Genomic DNA, 17,295 nt, shown 5'->3' with positions numbered 1-17,295 from the left:
GAGGCGGGAGAGACAAAGTAGGCGGTGTCCACCTGACCAGGTCCAGCCGTGCATTATTAACGGCCATGCATCATTGATGGCGTCAGAGGCCCACAGGTGCAGCGGTATAATCCCCTCACCATTCCACCCCCCGCACATGTCCTGCAGGCTCGATCCAGATCTTCTCCACTCTGTCGGGGTCCATGTGTGGCGGGACAAACCAGTTGCTCGTTCACCTGTCTGAGGACATTTTCAGGTAACTTCTCCACCTCCACGCCGCCCCACAGGTGTGACACACAAAGTCCGAACCCGATGAGTGGCACCGCTGGAGCGGCGACCCCGCCGGCCGTGCTGGGCCTGGGCTTGGACACCAGTGGACGGTGGCATGGTAGGGCTTCGGTCCAGACCTACCTGCTCCCCAGCTCTGTGCACCCTCCACCCTCAGCAGGAGGAGCCGGGGGGACCCGGACCAGGACCCCTGTGAGGCTGCCCTCGCTGGTGGCCACAGCAAAGGGGCCTCGCAGGCGCAGCAGCATGGCTCGTCTCAGGTGAGCTGCACATCAGAATAGCTGGAGGACCGGTGGCGGGGCGATTTTTACAACTTTACAACTGCGTCGCTGAACTTTTTGTTTAATCCACGGCCTCGCCACTGGGTCTGAGTCACGTCGGTGTGTTCCCGATAAAAGGCCCCCCAGGGGCCGGACCACCGGCCTCCTGCGAGTGTGATTAATCGCCTGTATGTCATCTCCGCTGGGCCGTCGTCCGCCGTCTCTCTGTTCATTTCATCAGAAGTGCCTTTCAAAAGGTTCAACGCTTGACTGGAATTACAGTGTAATTGTTTCCTCTCTGGTCCGTCCCAATTTGATAGCGTAACACTTCAACCCCCCCCCCCCGGCTGGTTTGCTTTGAGCACAGAAGGCCGGCGACCAACCGGTGTGTCATAAATCTCGGGTGTGGAAGCCGATCCACCGCCTTGATGCAGCACCCACACTGGCTTCACTCAGGAGGGGGAGAGAAACCCGAGAGAGTCGCAGAGACCAACACACACACACAGGTTTTGAATAACCATCAGAGGAAGACAAAACTATTGAATGAGTCATCTCTGTTGAATCTCTCTGACTGATGATCCCCAGACTTTTTCCTCCAACGCCACAAAGAGGTTGTCTTCCATTTTCAGGGAAACGACTTGACAGTTATTGAGTAGAAAAACGTTAAAATTTCAGTTTAGACATTCATGGTGATCTTTCTTTTTCATCAGGTAAAAAAATATAACTTATTGAAATATTTTGGTTTATGATTAAATACCTGCAAAGCTACATTTCCATTGACCCTTTGCACTGTGCTGTACTTTGTGGTAAGTGCTAATTAGTAAATAGCGGCTAACCTGCTCAACCAAGATGGCGCCCATGTAAAAAGTCCTCCTTGTGATTGGGTGAGATGAAGTCCATATTTATTGTTTTAAAAAAATCCTGCATATCTTGAAAGCGCTGCTAGGTGAAATTACAGCCCTACAGAGCTTGTTGTTATCAGCGTATATCCCTTAAAAACCTGCATCACTGTCTCTCCAGCCTCAGTGAGCCGTCTCTCCTCACCCCAGACGAGAACATCCTATTTGAGGGATTCTCCGGCATCCGTGGCCCCGGTCTCATGCACAAGAGATCCTTTTCTCCTCCTCCTCCGTTCACCAAGTCGCCAGTCCCGCTGCCCTACAAGGCCTGCCGCCCTCCCGGGACCAGCCAGCCCAACCGCCAGCAGCCCAACCGCCAGCAGGCCCAAAGCTGCGGCAGACCGGCCTACATTCACTTCTCCCGGGCCATCCAGCCCGGCGCCAAGCCGAGGCCGGTGAGGCGCCATTCGCACAACCCGGCCCTGAGTGCAGAGACGGTACAGGGGGACCTCCGGCCTTTGGTGATGCAGTATCGCAACTGGACGTCTCAGGGAGAGCCTTTGTCTGTCGTCGGGAGGCCTTGTCTCCCGAGCTGCAGTGAACGCCCCGCTCCGGCTGTTGCCGCCGCCGCCGCCTCCACAGCCGGTCCAGCTCGCACTCAGCTTCATGTGTTCCTGCCCACAGAGGCTGAAGGGGTGGAGGTGGACAGCGAGTCAGTGGACGAAGGCTTCATGGACGAGTTGGACAGTAAAATAACTCTGAAGCTCCTGCAGAGAGCGGCAACGACACTCAGCTACCAATAATGTGTCTCCTATTGTTGCAACTTACAGCCATTAGTATATGAACAGCCCTGTCCACATGCACTCTGTGTATTTGGGATGTTTTGTTATGCTCTGTGTTAGATTCCTTCAATCTAAATGCTGCAGGAAAAAAAAGGTATATTTTAGACAATAGTGTTCCTCTAACTGTGTGTCAGCGGCTCAGAGAAAGCCCTTTCCAACGTGGCATTACCCCTTTGCACAAAGCCAAGACGTGTTTTCTTGAGCTTCATGTGAACTTGATAGAGAGCTCTGACCTCAACCTTATCCAACAGCTTCAGGATGAAATGGACGGCCACTGTGAGTGAGACCTCATCACTCAACATCCGTGTTGGATTTTACTCATGATTTTGTGCAATAGTGGACTGACATTAATCATTTTACAGCCACCCTAGATGGTCACCCAGATGGAACTTAATACCGTTTCTCTACTGGAAGGCACTGCATCACGTTTTCTCCAGTAGAAAGACGCCCGACATGGCACTTAATGAAGTAATACTTCAAACCAGGTTGTTTATGTTGTTAATAAAGTCATTCAGATATTTAAAGAACATCATGTCATGTGTCATGTCATGGGGAGGAAGTGTTTTTCAGATACACCACGACGTCCTCGTCTCCATACAGTCTGCGGCTCCTCCCCCAACGCCCGGTGTCTTTTCTCTGAGAGACAAACAAAGAAGACAAATCAGATCCTTAGATGAAAACATGAAAACATAGTCTTTGCATCAGTAATGGTGGTGGTAATCATACTATTGTATTCATATTGCACTTTATTTTAAAACAGTTACAAAGTGCTTGACATACAATGAACTACAAGCGTACGTACATACACATACAAATGCAATATTTAAAGTACACAACCAAAATGAATTGGTTCTGGAAGCACTGGAAACGCTATCACTGGTCTGAGAATAAATAAACAAAGCATCAAATTAAAATAATTATGACAACAAAAAGAAATCATAATTATGACCCAAAAAAAAGTATGACTTCTTTTTTTTGTCATGATTTTTTTGGGGGGGTCGACTTTTTTTTTTGTCCTACTTTTTTTGTCATGGCCTTTTTTTGTTTGTCGAAATACATAAATTAAAGCAACAATTTGTTTTATTATTTGAAACTTATGAAAGTTGATCAAAAAAAGGATACCAAAAAAAGTCAACAAAAAAAGTAGGACAAAAAAAGAAGTATGACCAAAATAAGTAAACCAAAAAAAGTATAACACAAAAAATAAGTATGACTTTTTATTTTTTTGTCTTACTTTTGTTTTTGTCATGACTTTAAAAAAAAAAGTTTTAATTATGATTTTTTTGTTGTAGTATTTTTTTCTGTCAGATATCTTGTTGAAAACAGCCAGCAACTAGTTTTTTCTTTCCTGCATCATAAATTGTTCCGCCCTCCGGTTCAGTTGGTGGCAACAATGCTCCTCTGAACTGGTTAGCCAACCGACAAATAAAACGAAGAAGAAGAAGTAGACCTACGCTCGAATCTGCGAAACATGCAACAAGATAGCCTGGTTTCAAGTGATGTAGCTCTAATTTGGGGACCACATTAAACATTTGTTTATATTTGCACAGTCTATTTTCAAAAGCACCAAATCACATTTAATTTGCAAAAACCGTGCATCCGATTTTGGATCAAACATGGCGGCCACGACGGAAACTGGCGACGGACGCCAAACGCTGGCCACCAATCAAGTGTCTCCCGTCCAACTCGCTGGCGCGGTAATATTCTGCACGTTGTGACGCTTCTATACATGTCGTATAACGGCGCCTAGCAAAGACATTGGCACATCTATCAAAAACAATAGTTGTTAATTCAGCAAAGTGGTGAGTTGTGTAGTTGTATGGAGATACTGACGCGATAACGGCGAGGTAGCCGTAGCGAGCTAACGGGACGGGCAAGAGAGTTGTGCAGACTTGGAGACATGCTAGTGTTAGCTTAGCGAATGGTGAGCTAACTATCTCTTCTTGTTTACAGGTCATGTAATTAGTCCACACAGCACAATAACATGGCCGACTCCAAAGAAGCGACTCAGGCGGAGGTAATCACAAGTCGTTTCTAACCTCTCGTGAGGGTGTAGGTGCTGGTTGAACCGCTGTGCGGTGGAGCTGCCGTTTGTGTTTACATTGTGTTGCTATATCAGCAACAAGCTAACGTGTCAAGTTGACGCGTTTGTTTTGAAGCAATGCACGAGTCAAATACTGACAGATAATGCGTGATAATGTAAGTTTATGTTGCAACTAGTGTTTTACTGTAATGTTATGTCAATGGACGTGTCTACTACCGAACACTTTATAATACAGTGCACCAACATCTGTAGAGCACTCCATCGCTTATAAGCACTGTGTCAAATGGAACACTTACGTTAACCAACTGGCGGAAGTGACGTACGCAAACCTGCTCGCGATAACCGCGAAAACTAAAACTGACAAAAAGAACGCACTTCTTGCCCTCTTTTTGCCCTCTTCATGTCCCATGTTTACCCCTTTCTCCACCAAATGTGGAAACTGCGATACCTCCACAGTCGCGACAGGCTTCTCCTCCTTCTCGCTCTACTCGAGATGGTATATAAATTTGTGATTTTTGCCTCATCTTCACAGCACAGCTTCATGTAATAGTTGCATTGAAATTCTCCTAGCTTAATTATCTTTGTCAGAAGTATTCTTCTTTGCGATCCACATACACGCCATATGGAAATAAAACACAATTTTAATTAGTTTTAAGAATTATTCACTGAAATCGTCTGCTTGAATTCACACAGTTTTATCATGCTGTGATTGTGAAATAGGCCGAGCAGTCACCTTCAGTAGCAGTAGGAGTAGCAGCGTGAATAACGGACCTCTAACGGTTGTATTTGAGTGTTTTTTTTCCCAGTATCACTTGTGCAAAATGCAAACTGTTTATTGTCTTGCAGGGGACAGACGAAGAGTCCATGGAAGCCGTTTCAGAGCCGGGGCCATCGGTGGATGTTGAAGACCCGGAGCGTGTTCGCGACGCTCCTTCTCGACCCTCTGAGCATGCAGAGGAGGACAAACCCGAGGAAGAGACGGTCAGCACAGTTTTGGTCAGCGGCGGCGAGCCGGAGAGCACCTCAGAGTCCGAAACAGACGAGAGAGTTGAGGTGAAAACCGAGGAGGAGTTTGAGGCTAAAACCCAGGAGGAATTGGAGGTGAAATCCGAGGAAGGGTTTGAGGTGAAAACCGAGGAAGAGTTTGAGGTGAAAACCGAGGAGGACTTCGAGTCGATTGAAGAAGACGTGGCAGTAAAGGACGGCCGCTCAGAGGACGGTCCTGCAGGACCCGAGCAGACCTCTGAGCGGCTCGCTAACGCCGACATGGACACTGAGGAGCGCGTCGACGCCCAGCAGGAAAAGGAGGCCGCTGGCGGTAAATCGAGGGTTTCTGTGGCGGACGACCTCGACGAGATGATGGACATCGGCACGGTGAATGAGGTGGAGCAGGAAGCTCAGATGAACGAGGAGCGGCAGGATAGTTTGATGGACGCGGACGGCAGCCGCTCACCTTCCTGTGTAAACTCAGGTGAAGTTCAGCACGAGTTTAATCCAGAAGGTTTTGTGTCAGAGAGAAAGATTTTCAACATTTCTATAGGGGAGGGGGGCGGGATTGTGGAGCACAAAGTTGACATGTATTTTAAGATTATTTGTTAATAACCTTGTTTTACATGTATCAGGTAAATATTTATAATAGAAAAATGTATTTAATAATAAAAACTTTGGGGTTAAAGATCACAAAAGAAAAGAGGAATGTTCTTTTCGGAAAATGTGGAGCACAAAGACAGAATGAATAACAGAGAATTACAATAAACTAAAAAAATAAGGCACAAAATATAACAGTATTGCACAAAAATATGGTGGTATTGCTATGATAAATATAAAAAAATATGATAATAGTATTGCTTACTGTATCTTTATACACTATGCATTGCTACAACATTGTAATTTAAATGTTATTTTAAGTAGACACGTAAGGAGTGATTACTAATGAATTATTAATAACGCTTCATATGTATTGGGTAAATGTTTTCTTGAGATTTTTGCTGTGCAAGCCTCAACACGCATGCAGATTTCCCTATTTAATAAAGAATAGCGACAGTTGTTAGTCGTGAACAGTTGAAAGTTACAGAGCGGCTTCATCAATGACTCACGCGGTCTGAATCGAGAATAACATTGCGTCATCTCTGTATTTCAACTGTTCCCTCGCAGCCTCGGTGACGGATGACAGTAACTCTGTGGAGGAGGAGGTGGATGTGAAACCCACAGTGTTACCGCCACCTGCGGAGGAAGAGGAGGAGGCGGAGGAGGAAGACTCGGTGCGGTCTAGCTTGTCTGCGTCGTCTGCCGGCACAGGTGAGTGACCGCAGACGTCCCACATGCACAATTTTCAGTTTCCGAAGGGAGATTTTCTGAAGATGAGAGACGACACCTCCAGATTTTGTAGATGTTGCCTCGTGCACATATCATTAAACACTGAGATCTTACACGCTGTAGGGTATGGTGTGTTTTCCAATCCAGGACACACACACACACACATTATTTACTTTGCACACTTCTTCACAGTTGAATTCACGTGTCGCTTGTGTTCCCGTAGGAAGAGACAGCTCATCACCAGCGAACCGGGTGAACGGGATGAAAGTAGTTAAGCTGTCAATACCAAGATTAGACACTGTGAGTATAACTTGGACAAATTGTTTGGGATGTTGCCACAGAGGTTGAACTCTACATTAGTTTAGGAAGTCAACATAACAACAACTTTTCTTTCCTGTTGCAGGAAAGTATCCGCGTTGCCACTCAGACGGTCAATCAGTGTCTTTCGCCGCCTCTGGTCAAGGTGAAAGATGAGCCCATCGACGAAGAGTACGATCACGCTCTGATATCTTCTGCCTGCACAGCAAGCGTGAAAGATGAGCCCAACGCGGCAAAGGTGGGCCACACACAGACACACACACGTATACACAGTCGTTGGCGATAAAAGCTTACATTGAAAAGACAATGTTTTGTTTTAGAACAGCTAAGGAGAACATCTGTGAATGTGAACACCTTGATTATGATTGGAGCCCCAACTTTCTCCATTATGTCCTGTATAAGAAGTCCTTTATTCAGGATTTGATGGATCCAGAATCGGTGGACCACCTCCTCACCCGCTGTTTTCTCCGTTCTGTTGTCGGCAGGAGGACTTGAGGATCGGATCGGTCTACTCTGTGACCCCGGCGGCCGAAACGCAGCCGCTGCCCATCGTCCACCCGTCGTCGGCGCGCATGGCCTGCTCCAACTGCAAGAAGAGCCTGATGAAGGGCCAGACGGCGTTCCAGCGGAAGGGCTCGCCGGCGCTCTTCTGCTCCACCGTCTGCCTCACCACGTCTCTCCCATCGGCCAGAGGAGTCACTAAGATCTGCCACAACTGCCAAAAGTGAGTTTAACAGAAGAAAAGCTCGCCGGCGGGACTGAAACACACAGCCTCCCTTCACATGATGGGTATCGAATGAGTGCTCTGTTATCACTTCAAGGGTACTAGTGTTTGCATCATATTGTGAGACTATTAAGAGTCATTTACAGTAGGTAAATCAAGTTTTGTGAGAAGTTCATAACCCAAAAAAACTATTACTGAATTTAAACCTTTTGTTGATGTCGTCCCAGGTTGATAATTCGGCCTCAGGACGTCATCCTGGCTCCAGATGCCAAAGGCAACATGAAGGAATTCTGCAGCCAGAACTGCCTGACCACCTTCAACTACAAGAAAAACCTCCACAACTTCAGGATCCCAAAAGCAAACGCCGCCAAAACGCCACCGCAACCGACGGCACCGCGGTCGCTGTGCAGCATGTGCTCGACATTCTGCATCGTAAGTGTTTTATTTCCATCATGGCTTAATCTGCCAATTATATGTCTGGATTCACTTGTTTCGTCTCTAAAATGTCATAAAATATTGATTTAAATTGTAATTTCTCAGAGATCGAGGGTGCAACATTTTCGCCGACCAACAATGTAAAAAATAAATAAAACTGATATTCAGTTTACAATAATATAACACATGGTAAAGCAGATAAAAATGTGTGACCTGAAAAAGGAGTCAAACGAAGAATCGTTTATCAAAATAGGTAAACAAAATCTAAAAATAGAAACTGCTTCTCTGAAGAGTACCTACACAATAATAATAAATATCTGTAAATCTATTGAAAACAGTGTCTCACTTACAGGCAGTAAATAAGTAATAATATAAATATGTTTTCCTGCATTTGTGTCATCAGTGTTCCTTTTGCTTCCTGGGTTGAAGGATGCAGTCAAAATATTCTCGTTCTCTTCCCGCATCGTCAAACTAAAGTATATTAAGTATTAAGCAGAACAGAAGTAGTACACACAACCTTTTCCCCCTCGCTGCCCCTGTAAGCGACACTTTCCTCATGAAACGGACAACCGCTGAAATAACACACCGCGGTTGTTCCCGCCGTCCCTCCTGCAGAGCAAACACGAGGTGATCCTGAGCGGCGCCGTCCACAAGATCTGCAGCGACGCCTGCTTCAACCGCTTCCGTGCGGTGAACAACCTGTCCATGGCCGGCTGCGCACACTGCGGCTCCTACTGCCACATCAAGCCGCTCATGCTGAAGCTGGAGGACAGCAACAAAACGCTGTGCAACACAGAGTGTCTGGCCAAGTACAAGAAGGTAGGAAAGATGGAACAAACGACCCCCTAACAGAATATACTTTGAAAATGACTCTTTGCTAATCCACAAAAAACAGCCTAAAAATGAAAAACATCACAAAAGATCGCATTAGAGGTGTATAGTTGTCGGCTCCGCGGCCAGAGAGGGCCGATGCTACGCTAGGATTGGCCAGTCTGCCTTAAAGGGGCGGGACTTAGCTGCCAATGTACACAATTATCAAAAAGAAACTTAACAATTCTGTTTTTGTTTTTTTTAACCTCATCATAGAATACGAAGATAACCAAGTCGTGTACGATGTGTCGCACCACGCGGTCGCTGGTCGACATGATTGATAACAAAAACGACGACGACTCTGTGAACCTCTTCTGTAGCAGCAGCTGCGTGATGGCATTCAAGGTCCAGACTGTCAGTGTATCAGGTACAGGTGGCTTTCATGATGGTTGGCATTCATTACTTTACATTGTTACAATGGGTTCATTTAAAAAATAAATGCATTTTCAAATCTTTTGTTCTTTTCTTCAGGTGCTCGGTTGAGTTGTGATAGTTGTGGGAAAAACACAGTGCCAGCCTACCACCTGGCCATGTCCGATACCTCCATCAGGAACTTCTGCACTCTCCCTTGTGTCATGGCTTTTCAGGTACGGACAGTTTGTTGTCGAGCTGTCTCTTTTGTCTACAACACACACTTCCTGTCGCACTAGAAACTGTGCCTTGTTCTCAGTGGGTTTTTTTTTTTTTCTTCTTCTGTGCCATAGGAAAAGTTCAAGAAGTCCCAGACGCAGGTGAACGTTTTCACCAAGCTGCCAATCAGCTCTGCCCAAATCCAGAGTGTCATTCCCACCCAAACGCTGCGAGACGTCGCTAAAGGACCGCTGAAACTGAACTGCTCCCAGTGTGACCGCAACATAGACTTTAAACCCGAACTCCTCCAGATCAAGGTAACGTGTTTGTGTGTGAGTTAGTGTGTTTTTCTACACAACAGAGAAGAAGATAGTGTCTTTCCGTTGTCCCTGACGTCTTTACAGTCCACCAACCTCTTGGACACGGGCATTCAACGTCTGACAAGAAGAAATATTGTGAACTAAAAATCATAATTTTTCAGGGAATGCAAACCACAAGAGGTTGTTATGTCGATCTTAGCCTTGAGTGTTGAGGAGATATGACGTTTATTACACTTTTCAACATGTTTACTTTACATTTAACAAGCACAAAGCTTGTTGGACGGGTATATTTATGAATTATAAGCTTTATACTTGGAACGGTTTTATTGCACTTAGAGTTTAGTTTTTGTTTCAGGCCTTCTTTAGCAATGTGTTCATTGCAATCGAGGAGACAATGAAAAGTGTGTGTGTGTGTGTGTGTGTGCAGGACAAGTTAGTTTTCTTCTGCGACGTGGACTGTGCTCACGAGTTCCAGAAGGACAACTTTGTGTCGAGCCTGTGTGAATACTGCAAGATTGAAAAGATCACCAGAGACGCCAAGAGGATCAACAACCGAGACTGCTTCTTCTGCAGCGACGGTGAGCCAGCGGAAATACAAAATACACCTTTTTAAAAGCGTCTAGTTATTAACAAAACACCCGTGTCTTCCTCCCAGGCTGTAAGCTCCTCTTCAGACACGATCTGACGAAGAACTGGGGGAAACACTGTCACTCCTGCGTCTACTGCCACAGCATGTCCAAGAAGCTGGTGACGGCCCAGTACGGAGGCTCCACGGAGGAGTTCTGCTCCGAGGAGTGCCGGTCCAAATACACCATGCTCTTCTGCCACGTAAGCGAGCCTCGGCGCGGTTTCGGTAAAGTCCCAGTTGGACCAAATCCCCCCCGAAAAAACAACCTCCGTGTCGAGGATCTAAAATGTTCACACGCCGTCCTTCCTCTCAGGTTGCAAAGTGTGACTCCTGCGGCCACAAAGGGAAGCTGAAGCAGAGTCTGCCCATGCTGGGAGAAGTCAAACACTTCTGTGACCTGAGTTGTCTGCTCCACTTCTGCTGTGACACAGTGGCCACGCAGGGCGAGGTCATCACAGGTGTGTGTGTGTGTGTTGTGGCTGCCATTGCACGTTTTATGTTCCTGCATTGCCGTTTTTAATCCTGACACCTTCACCATCATGCATCCCCTCTTTTTAAAGTTGAGGACAAAAATATCTGCATCGCGAAACTGCCATGAAATTATTTATCAATATTATTTCTCACTTTGACTGAGTTACATCAACTACCAAATATGTTTTATTTTTCCAAATTGTAACCCTTTTAAATGCCAATTTTTTTTTTTGCATAATGCACAAACATTGTTTTTTAAAAGCGCTGTATGCAAGAGGATTATTTATTTCTATATTATTTTGAATGTGCGTTGATGCAGCGGAGGCCACGCCGGTCATCGGTAACGTCATCTCGCTCGCTGGCGCTCTGACGAGGAAAAAAGCCGCCCAGCAACAACAAACAAACACAGGTTATTATGAACTGAATGTCAAACATAAGGGAGAGAAACATTCAATCGGTTAACGGTGCCGGCTGAACGTTTCATCCTCATCGTCTCCACAGGCACAGACCTCCTATCAAAGGACTCTGGACAGGTAAGTTGCCGTGTGTTACATGTACTTTATTTACAGTAAAAATGTATTTTAAACCTGTTTTCTAATGTTTTTCTTTCCTTTAATAATTAACATTGAAAAGAAAATAAAGTGATGCCAAATATGATTGAATTTGACCAATCCAACACATTTTAATGCTACACTTCCAGTTTGTGTGATTTTTTTTAAAATCTCATTCAACTGCTGCTCTGAAGGATCGTTGTCTCTTTCTGTCCTTTCAGTTGTCAGTTTAGTTAACAGCGTTCTGCATGAACTAAACATATTTTTTTTAGCAAACCCTTCATGCAAGATATCTTCTATTTGTAAAGGAGACTTTCTACAATCTAAAAGCATGAAAGACGATTATAAAACTCTGAAGTGTTAGTCATGTTTTGGCTCAAGAGGTGAAGGTACGTGCTGCTGCCTGCACACAACGTTTCAAGAAATATAAAACTCAGATTCACAATCCGTCTTTGGTGCCGCTTGTGCCTTTTTTAGAGACATTGCGAGGTTCTCTTCTTCTGTTTATTAACTTTATTTATTCTGGAATTGTTACCGTTTGTCCTTTGTCTCGTCTTCAGATCAGCATTCAGACGGATGCAGTGAAAGTCCCTCCTCCGTCGGCCCCAAAAATCCTGAAGAACAAGGCCGTGCTCTGCAGACCGCTGGTGCAGAACAAAGGCGTCTCCTGTATAACACAGACCGTCGACGTCGAAGCGCAGACAGGTAAACACCCCGACTACAGTGTTTCTATTGGGAACATCGCTTTTTAGCTTGAAAATGCTGTCTACTCCTTCAGTCATAGAGTATAAAAAAATACACCAAGCAAAACTATAAAAAGGTAATTGCTTCTCTAAATATGTTTCAACAATTTACTACTTCCTTCCTACTGAAGCCAGCTTGTTTTCTAGTAGACGGAAGTCAAGGTGCCCCACTGACCAATCACAGCGCAGGTTAATGGTCACATGGGACTTGTGACCAATCACACGTCTAGGGTCTCTAGAAGGCTCTTCCATGTATTTAAACCGGGCTACTAATAAGCTAAATAATTCTAATAAATGTAGTGTATTTGTGAAAAACAATTACATTATTGAAAACAGCTATAACTTTTAATTATTAATTATTTTTTATTTTTTAAAATTATAAAATTGTTATGACTTTGTGATTCTGTTTAGGCCTTCAGAGAAGGCTTCGAAGGCCCTGGCGGCTCGCCACTGATCCACAGTGATACTCAGTCTCTGATTTGAACAACTTTTGGATGTGCTTGTCCCCTAAAGTTTGCATTCATAGTTATTCCCAACATAGTTGTGATCTTCACCACTTTTTTTCCCCCCTCTCCAGACGACGTCTACCCTAAAATCATGATCGTTCCGGTCCCAGTGCCAGTGTATGTCCCTGTGCCCATGAACATGTACAGCCAGTATACTCCCAAAGCTCTAGGCCTGCCGTTACCGGTACGTCACACACTGCAACCACCTCTGGTTTTGTGGCATTTAGATTCTCTGAATTGTGGCATCGGATCATCTGAAGATCAGGATGACAACATTGGACGACAGCGTCATCGTACCGTTGAAATGTTCTTACTGTGACATCCAGGTGCCCGTACCCATGTTCCTCCCCGTGACCGTGGACAGCGCCGAGCGCATCATGGAAACCATCCAGGAAATCAAGCAAAAGATCCCGTCGGACCCCTTCGAGGCAGAGCTCATCCTCATGGCTGAGATGGTCGCGGAGCAGAACGAGAAGAATGACAAAAATGACAAAGAGGAGGAGCCGAAGGAGAAAAAAGTATCTGAGAAGGAGAGGGAGAAACCAGAAGAAGCGGCTCTAGATGGTGAGCAACACATTTTTCTTAATAGTCTTCTTCTATTTAAGGTAATTGGGAAGAGAAGAGATGTTTTTTTTTTTGTTTTACCATTACCCTGGATGAAGAGCTCCTCTTGTGTTTCATTCACAGACCACGGCAGTAACTTCAGTGACGACTTGGACACGGATGACTTGGCCAGTTTCCTCAACAACTGGGAGGACGGCTCCTCTGACGCGGGTCTCCTCTCTCCCGGCCGACCGTGCAGTCAGGAAAAGCTCAACGCGATCCCGGACGTCCCCGCGGGCGCTCCCAGTGAGCCTCGAGCTGAACCCTCGCCTCCGCCTGCCATGGATGTCGAAGCCGACCTGTCCATCGGTGAGGAGAACATTCAACTTCTCTCGCCCTCGACCCCTTTCTTTCGAAGGAGGTTTAGTTTAATTGTTGTAAGTGTGGTCGGCATAACGAATTACTTTGCATCGCTCGGGCTAATGTTTCATGTAATGTCACTGCCAGAAACTCTGGAGAGGATAGCCCGGTTGAGAGAGCAGTCCCGGCAAACCCCGAGCCCTCCGCCTGCAGCTGCGCGACGACGCCAAGGTCACAGGAAAGCCAGAGAAAAGAAGGTGACCGTCTGGAAAATGAGACGATAAGTTAGGACAGTGGGAATACCTTCCATGGTCTCACCACATCTACGATGCCCTCTCTTTCTCTCTCTCTCTGCCCTCTCAGGGTCGTAAGCCACAGCGGTCGTCTAAGGCAGCTGAGGCGTCGACTCAAAAAGCCGCCGCCAACAAGGCCGCGGCTCTCGACGTCCCAAAACTCAGGAGCCAATATGGAGTTGAGGCCTGGAAGCGATGGATCCAATGGAGGCAAACTCAACCCAACCTGGAGAAGCCTCGCTTTGGCTGTGAGTCCGGACGAACAGTGCATCCAACTTAAGCTGATCTTGACCCGAGTTCACGTGCCAATATTATACCCTCACACATTTAATTTAAAACCCCCGACAGTAAAGAGGGATATTCAAATAAAAATGCAAACCCCTCAAAGTCTAAATATTCCATCTTTCCAGAAGACCAGGAGGTCTATTTGCCCCCTTTTAACCTCTTAATACTTTGGTCTACTCGTGTCTTCATCAGCTCGGCCCATGGAGTTGAAGGAGGATGTTCTTCGCTCCACCACTGCCGAGCTAAGCTACGGCCTCTGCTGCTTCATCACTGAGCTGAAGCGACCCAACGGAGAGCCGTACTCCCCCGACAGCCTCTTCTACCTCTGCCTCGGCATTCAGCAGGCAAGACGCTTCCCGCACACGAACCCGAAACGCATACTGGAGTGACATCAATAACAGCCCTTTTGTCTCTCTGCAGTACCTGTTTGAAAACGGCCGCGTGGAGAACATATTCATGGATCGGTTCTACAACAAGTTCTCCACTGAGTTCAATAATATGCTAAGAGATTTCATGCCCTCAATCACAGCAAGTGGTGAGTTGCAATTTTATTCTGTCAATCGATCAGTTTGTCTTCCTGTCAGTTTCCTGGTTTCCACTTTCTCTCTTTCTCTGCAGGTTACATCCACTCCCGTGTGGAGGAGGGCTTCCTCTGGGACTGCAAGCAGCTGGGCGCGTACTCTCCCATCGTCCTGCTCAACACGCTGCTCTTCTTCTGCTGCAAGTACTTTGGCTTCACCACGGTGGAGCAGCACCGCCAGCTGTCCTTCGCCCACGTCATGCGCTGCACCAAGACCAACCCGAACAACACCAAGACCAGCTTCCTGCGCTTCTACCCGCCGATATGCATCAGCGACGCAGAGACAGGTACCAATGTGGCCGAGGGTCAGAGTGAAGCACCTTTTTTTTAGTTGCATAACAACACATGGCGATCACATTTATATCGAGGTACAGGAACACCTGTTAAATCATTTTCATTTCATTTTTCCTAATCACAAATGTTCTGCTTTTATATGAATGTTAGGCATTCAAGAATGCATTGCACCAGAGCTCTGGCATTATATGATATTACGTTTTTTCATTATCACTTCAGATCTGCATTATCTGGACCGTGATGTTACTTGGAATAAAAACTAATTGGCTTTGAAATACATATGCTGTAGCATATAATTAATTTACAGGAAAGAACTTTCAAATGTAGAGTTCATTTACAGTATTTAGAACAGAAAGTTCTTTGTGAAATTGGGCTTTTACAAACATGAACCGTGAAATGGTTTCACATTAGGAATGTTGTAAATGTGTGCGTGTCATCCTCAGATCCACAGGTTCCTGTGAAGAAGCGTAAGGAGGAGAGCAAAGAAGATTTTCTAGAGATGATGGAGATCACGGAGAACCCTCTCCGCTGTCCAGTCAGACTTTACGAGTTCTACCTCTCCAAGTGGTGAGTATAGAAGCACACTGAACTGTAAAAAACATGTAAAAAAAAAAAAAAAAAGGCAAATATTGACACAAACTGTCCATTTTTAATAATCTGTTGACTGTTTGGCCGTGTCTAGTTCCTTTGTTATCTTTATATCAAAGACTAAAATGTAATTTACCAACTGTCCTCATCCAGTTCGGAGTCGGTGAAGCAGCGCACCAACCTGTTCTACCTTCACCCCGAGCGCTGCTGCGTCCCCAACAGCCCCCTCTGGTTCTCCTCCACCCCTCTGGACGACGACACCATGGAGGGCATGCTCGTCCGCATCCTCACCGTCAGAGAACTGCATCTCGAGAAGAGGAAAGCTGAAGGGATGGAGCAGAAGACCTCCGAGGATCCACCATTTATACCGCCCGGCGAGGAGGAAGACGGGGATTCAGAGGGATGAGGAGCAGAAGTGACCTTTCTAGTGGTGGAGCAGCCTGTCGTGTAAATGTTTGTAGATAAATGGAAATGTTCATTTAAACATGGCCCAATAAACACAAATGGACGGAATAAATATATCATATGCATAACTACAATGTGCAGATGCGCAAAGAAAGTCATACTTTCCTCAACCACATGTGTGGGTGGTTTGGTACTGAGATACAAAACTCAGCATTAAGACTGTTGTCGAACTGCTCAGCAGGACACATGGCTGTCCTTTTTGTGTTTTGTCTGGTGAATGGTTGCTTCTCATGGCGAATGCTACTTTTTTTTATCCTTCCACGTTATGAATCCTTCAATTTTGTGTGCAAATTGGATTTTAAATTTATTTTTTATCCTTGCTTAAAAGAGCTTCAATGGAAAATAACAGTTTTCTGTTGGTGCCAGTGACGAGAAGACCAGAAGACAAACTGAAAACAGCTTTCTGTGATGTAGATATATATCTCTATATATAAATATATAGATATATATTCCTGGAAATCAGATTTCATAATGTGAAAAATGTGACATCACTGTTTTCTCCTTCATAGGTACTTTTATAATCGATTCCCCGATTTGCCATGGTAATTTGTAAAAGAATTGCATTTACACAAACTATGTAATTCATCAAATAATCTGATTTGAGATTGCGTGTCCAAATGGTTGGATTATATATTTTTTAAATATGATTTTAATACATTTAAGAAAATTAAGTCTGACTACTTTTATAGAGCAATTGAAATGAACAGAAGATTTTGAGTGTTGACTTAATTTTGGACATGCTGTTTTACCCGAGCACCCTCTGAGACTTTACTTTACCTTTGCATAACCATGACTGGTGTATAAAACTAAGTAGCCTACAGACCATTTATGTATATCTAGGTTATATTAACTCCCAGTCCTTAGTATGGCTGCCAATGTTCTGAACATTTTCTATTCTATGTTGTTTTTTAATAAAACAAATTCAAAAGAGTTTCATGAGAACAGTAACAGGGTTTGAGTTATTAAATTATAATATGTGTCTTGCAGACTGTTGTCCCGTGTGTGTCCCCATAAACCACTCCAGGAAGTAGATCCGTGTGTGTTTGACAGTCCTCCCGCACGCCCACCAATCAGGTCCCGGTAGAGAAATCGAAGCCCGCCGATTGGCTGCTTCGAGTGTCACTCCGGGGCGTTCGACTCAGTGATTGGCTGGAGTTACTCTCACTCGCCGTAGGTATCGGCG

General features: G+C 45.3%; 1 protein-coding gene across 4 annotated transcripts; it reads left to right on the top strand.

Moving 5' to 3' along the window:
• Positions 1–3,657: 3,657 nt before the first annotated feature.
• On the top strand, positions 3,658–17,028 carry LOC137784666 (zinc finger MYM-type protein 4-like). 4 transcript variants are annotated; one of them, XM_068575507.1, is made up of 28 exons: positions 3,658–3,905; positions 4,162–4,225; positions 5,099–5,723; positions 6,407–6,550; positions 6,792–6,868; positions 6,972–7,124; positions 7,372–7,610; positions 7,838–8,042; positions 8,661–8,864; positions 9,132–9,282; positions 9,387–9,502; positions 9,620–9,802; positions 10,233–10,383; positions 10,461–10,633; positions 10,747–10,891; positions 11,224–11,313; positions 11,406–11,437; positions 12,016–12,160; positions 12,776–12,888; positions 13,031–13,268; positions 13,392–13,616; positions 13,755–13,864; positions 13,971–14,148; positions 14,378–14,529; positions 14,606–14,720; positions 14,804–15,052; positions 15,503–15,626; positions 15,801–17,028. In XM_068575507.1, the coding sequence occupies exons 2-28, from the start codon at positions 4,193–4,195 to the stop codon at positions 16,051–16,053; spliced, it is 4,623 nt and encodes a 1,540-aa protein (XP_068431608.1). In that variant the 5' UTR covers positions 3,658–3,905; positions 4,162–4,192; the 3' UTR covers positions 16,054–17,028. The 4 variants fall into 4 exon arrangements, with proteins under 4 accessions (XP_068431608.1, XP_068431607.1, XP_068431609.1 ...); XM_068575506.1 differs by having other exon boundaries at positions 3,887–4,010; XM_068575508.1 differs by lacking the exons at positions 3,658–3,905; positions 4,162–4,225 and adding an exon at positions 4,060–4,132.
• Positions 17,029–17,295: the final 267 nt, after the last annotated feature.

Source organism: Clinocottus analis, unplaced genomic scaffold (assembly GCF_023055335.1).
Source record: "Clinocottus analis isolate CAN_PGR_092001 unplaced genomic scaffold, fCliAna1.0.p SCAF_14, whole genome shotgun sequence".
In the NCBI taxonomy this organism is placed as follows: Eukaryota; Metazoa; Chordata; class Actinopteri; order Perciformes; family Cottidae; genus Clinocottus; species Clinocottus analis.
The sequence above is the reverse complement of the archived record's forward strand: the minus strand, read 5'-3'. Positions and strand labels throughout refer to the sequence as shown.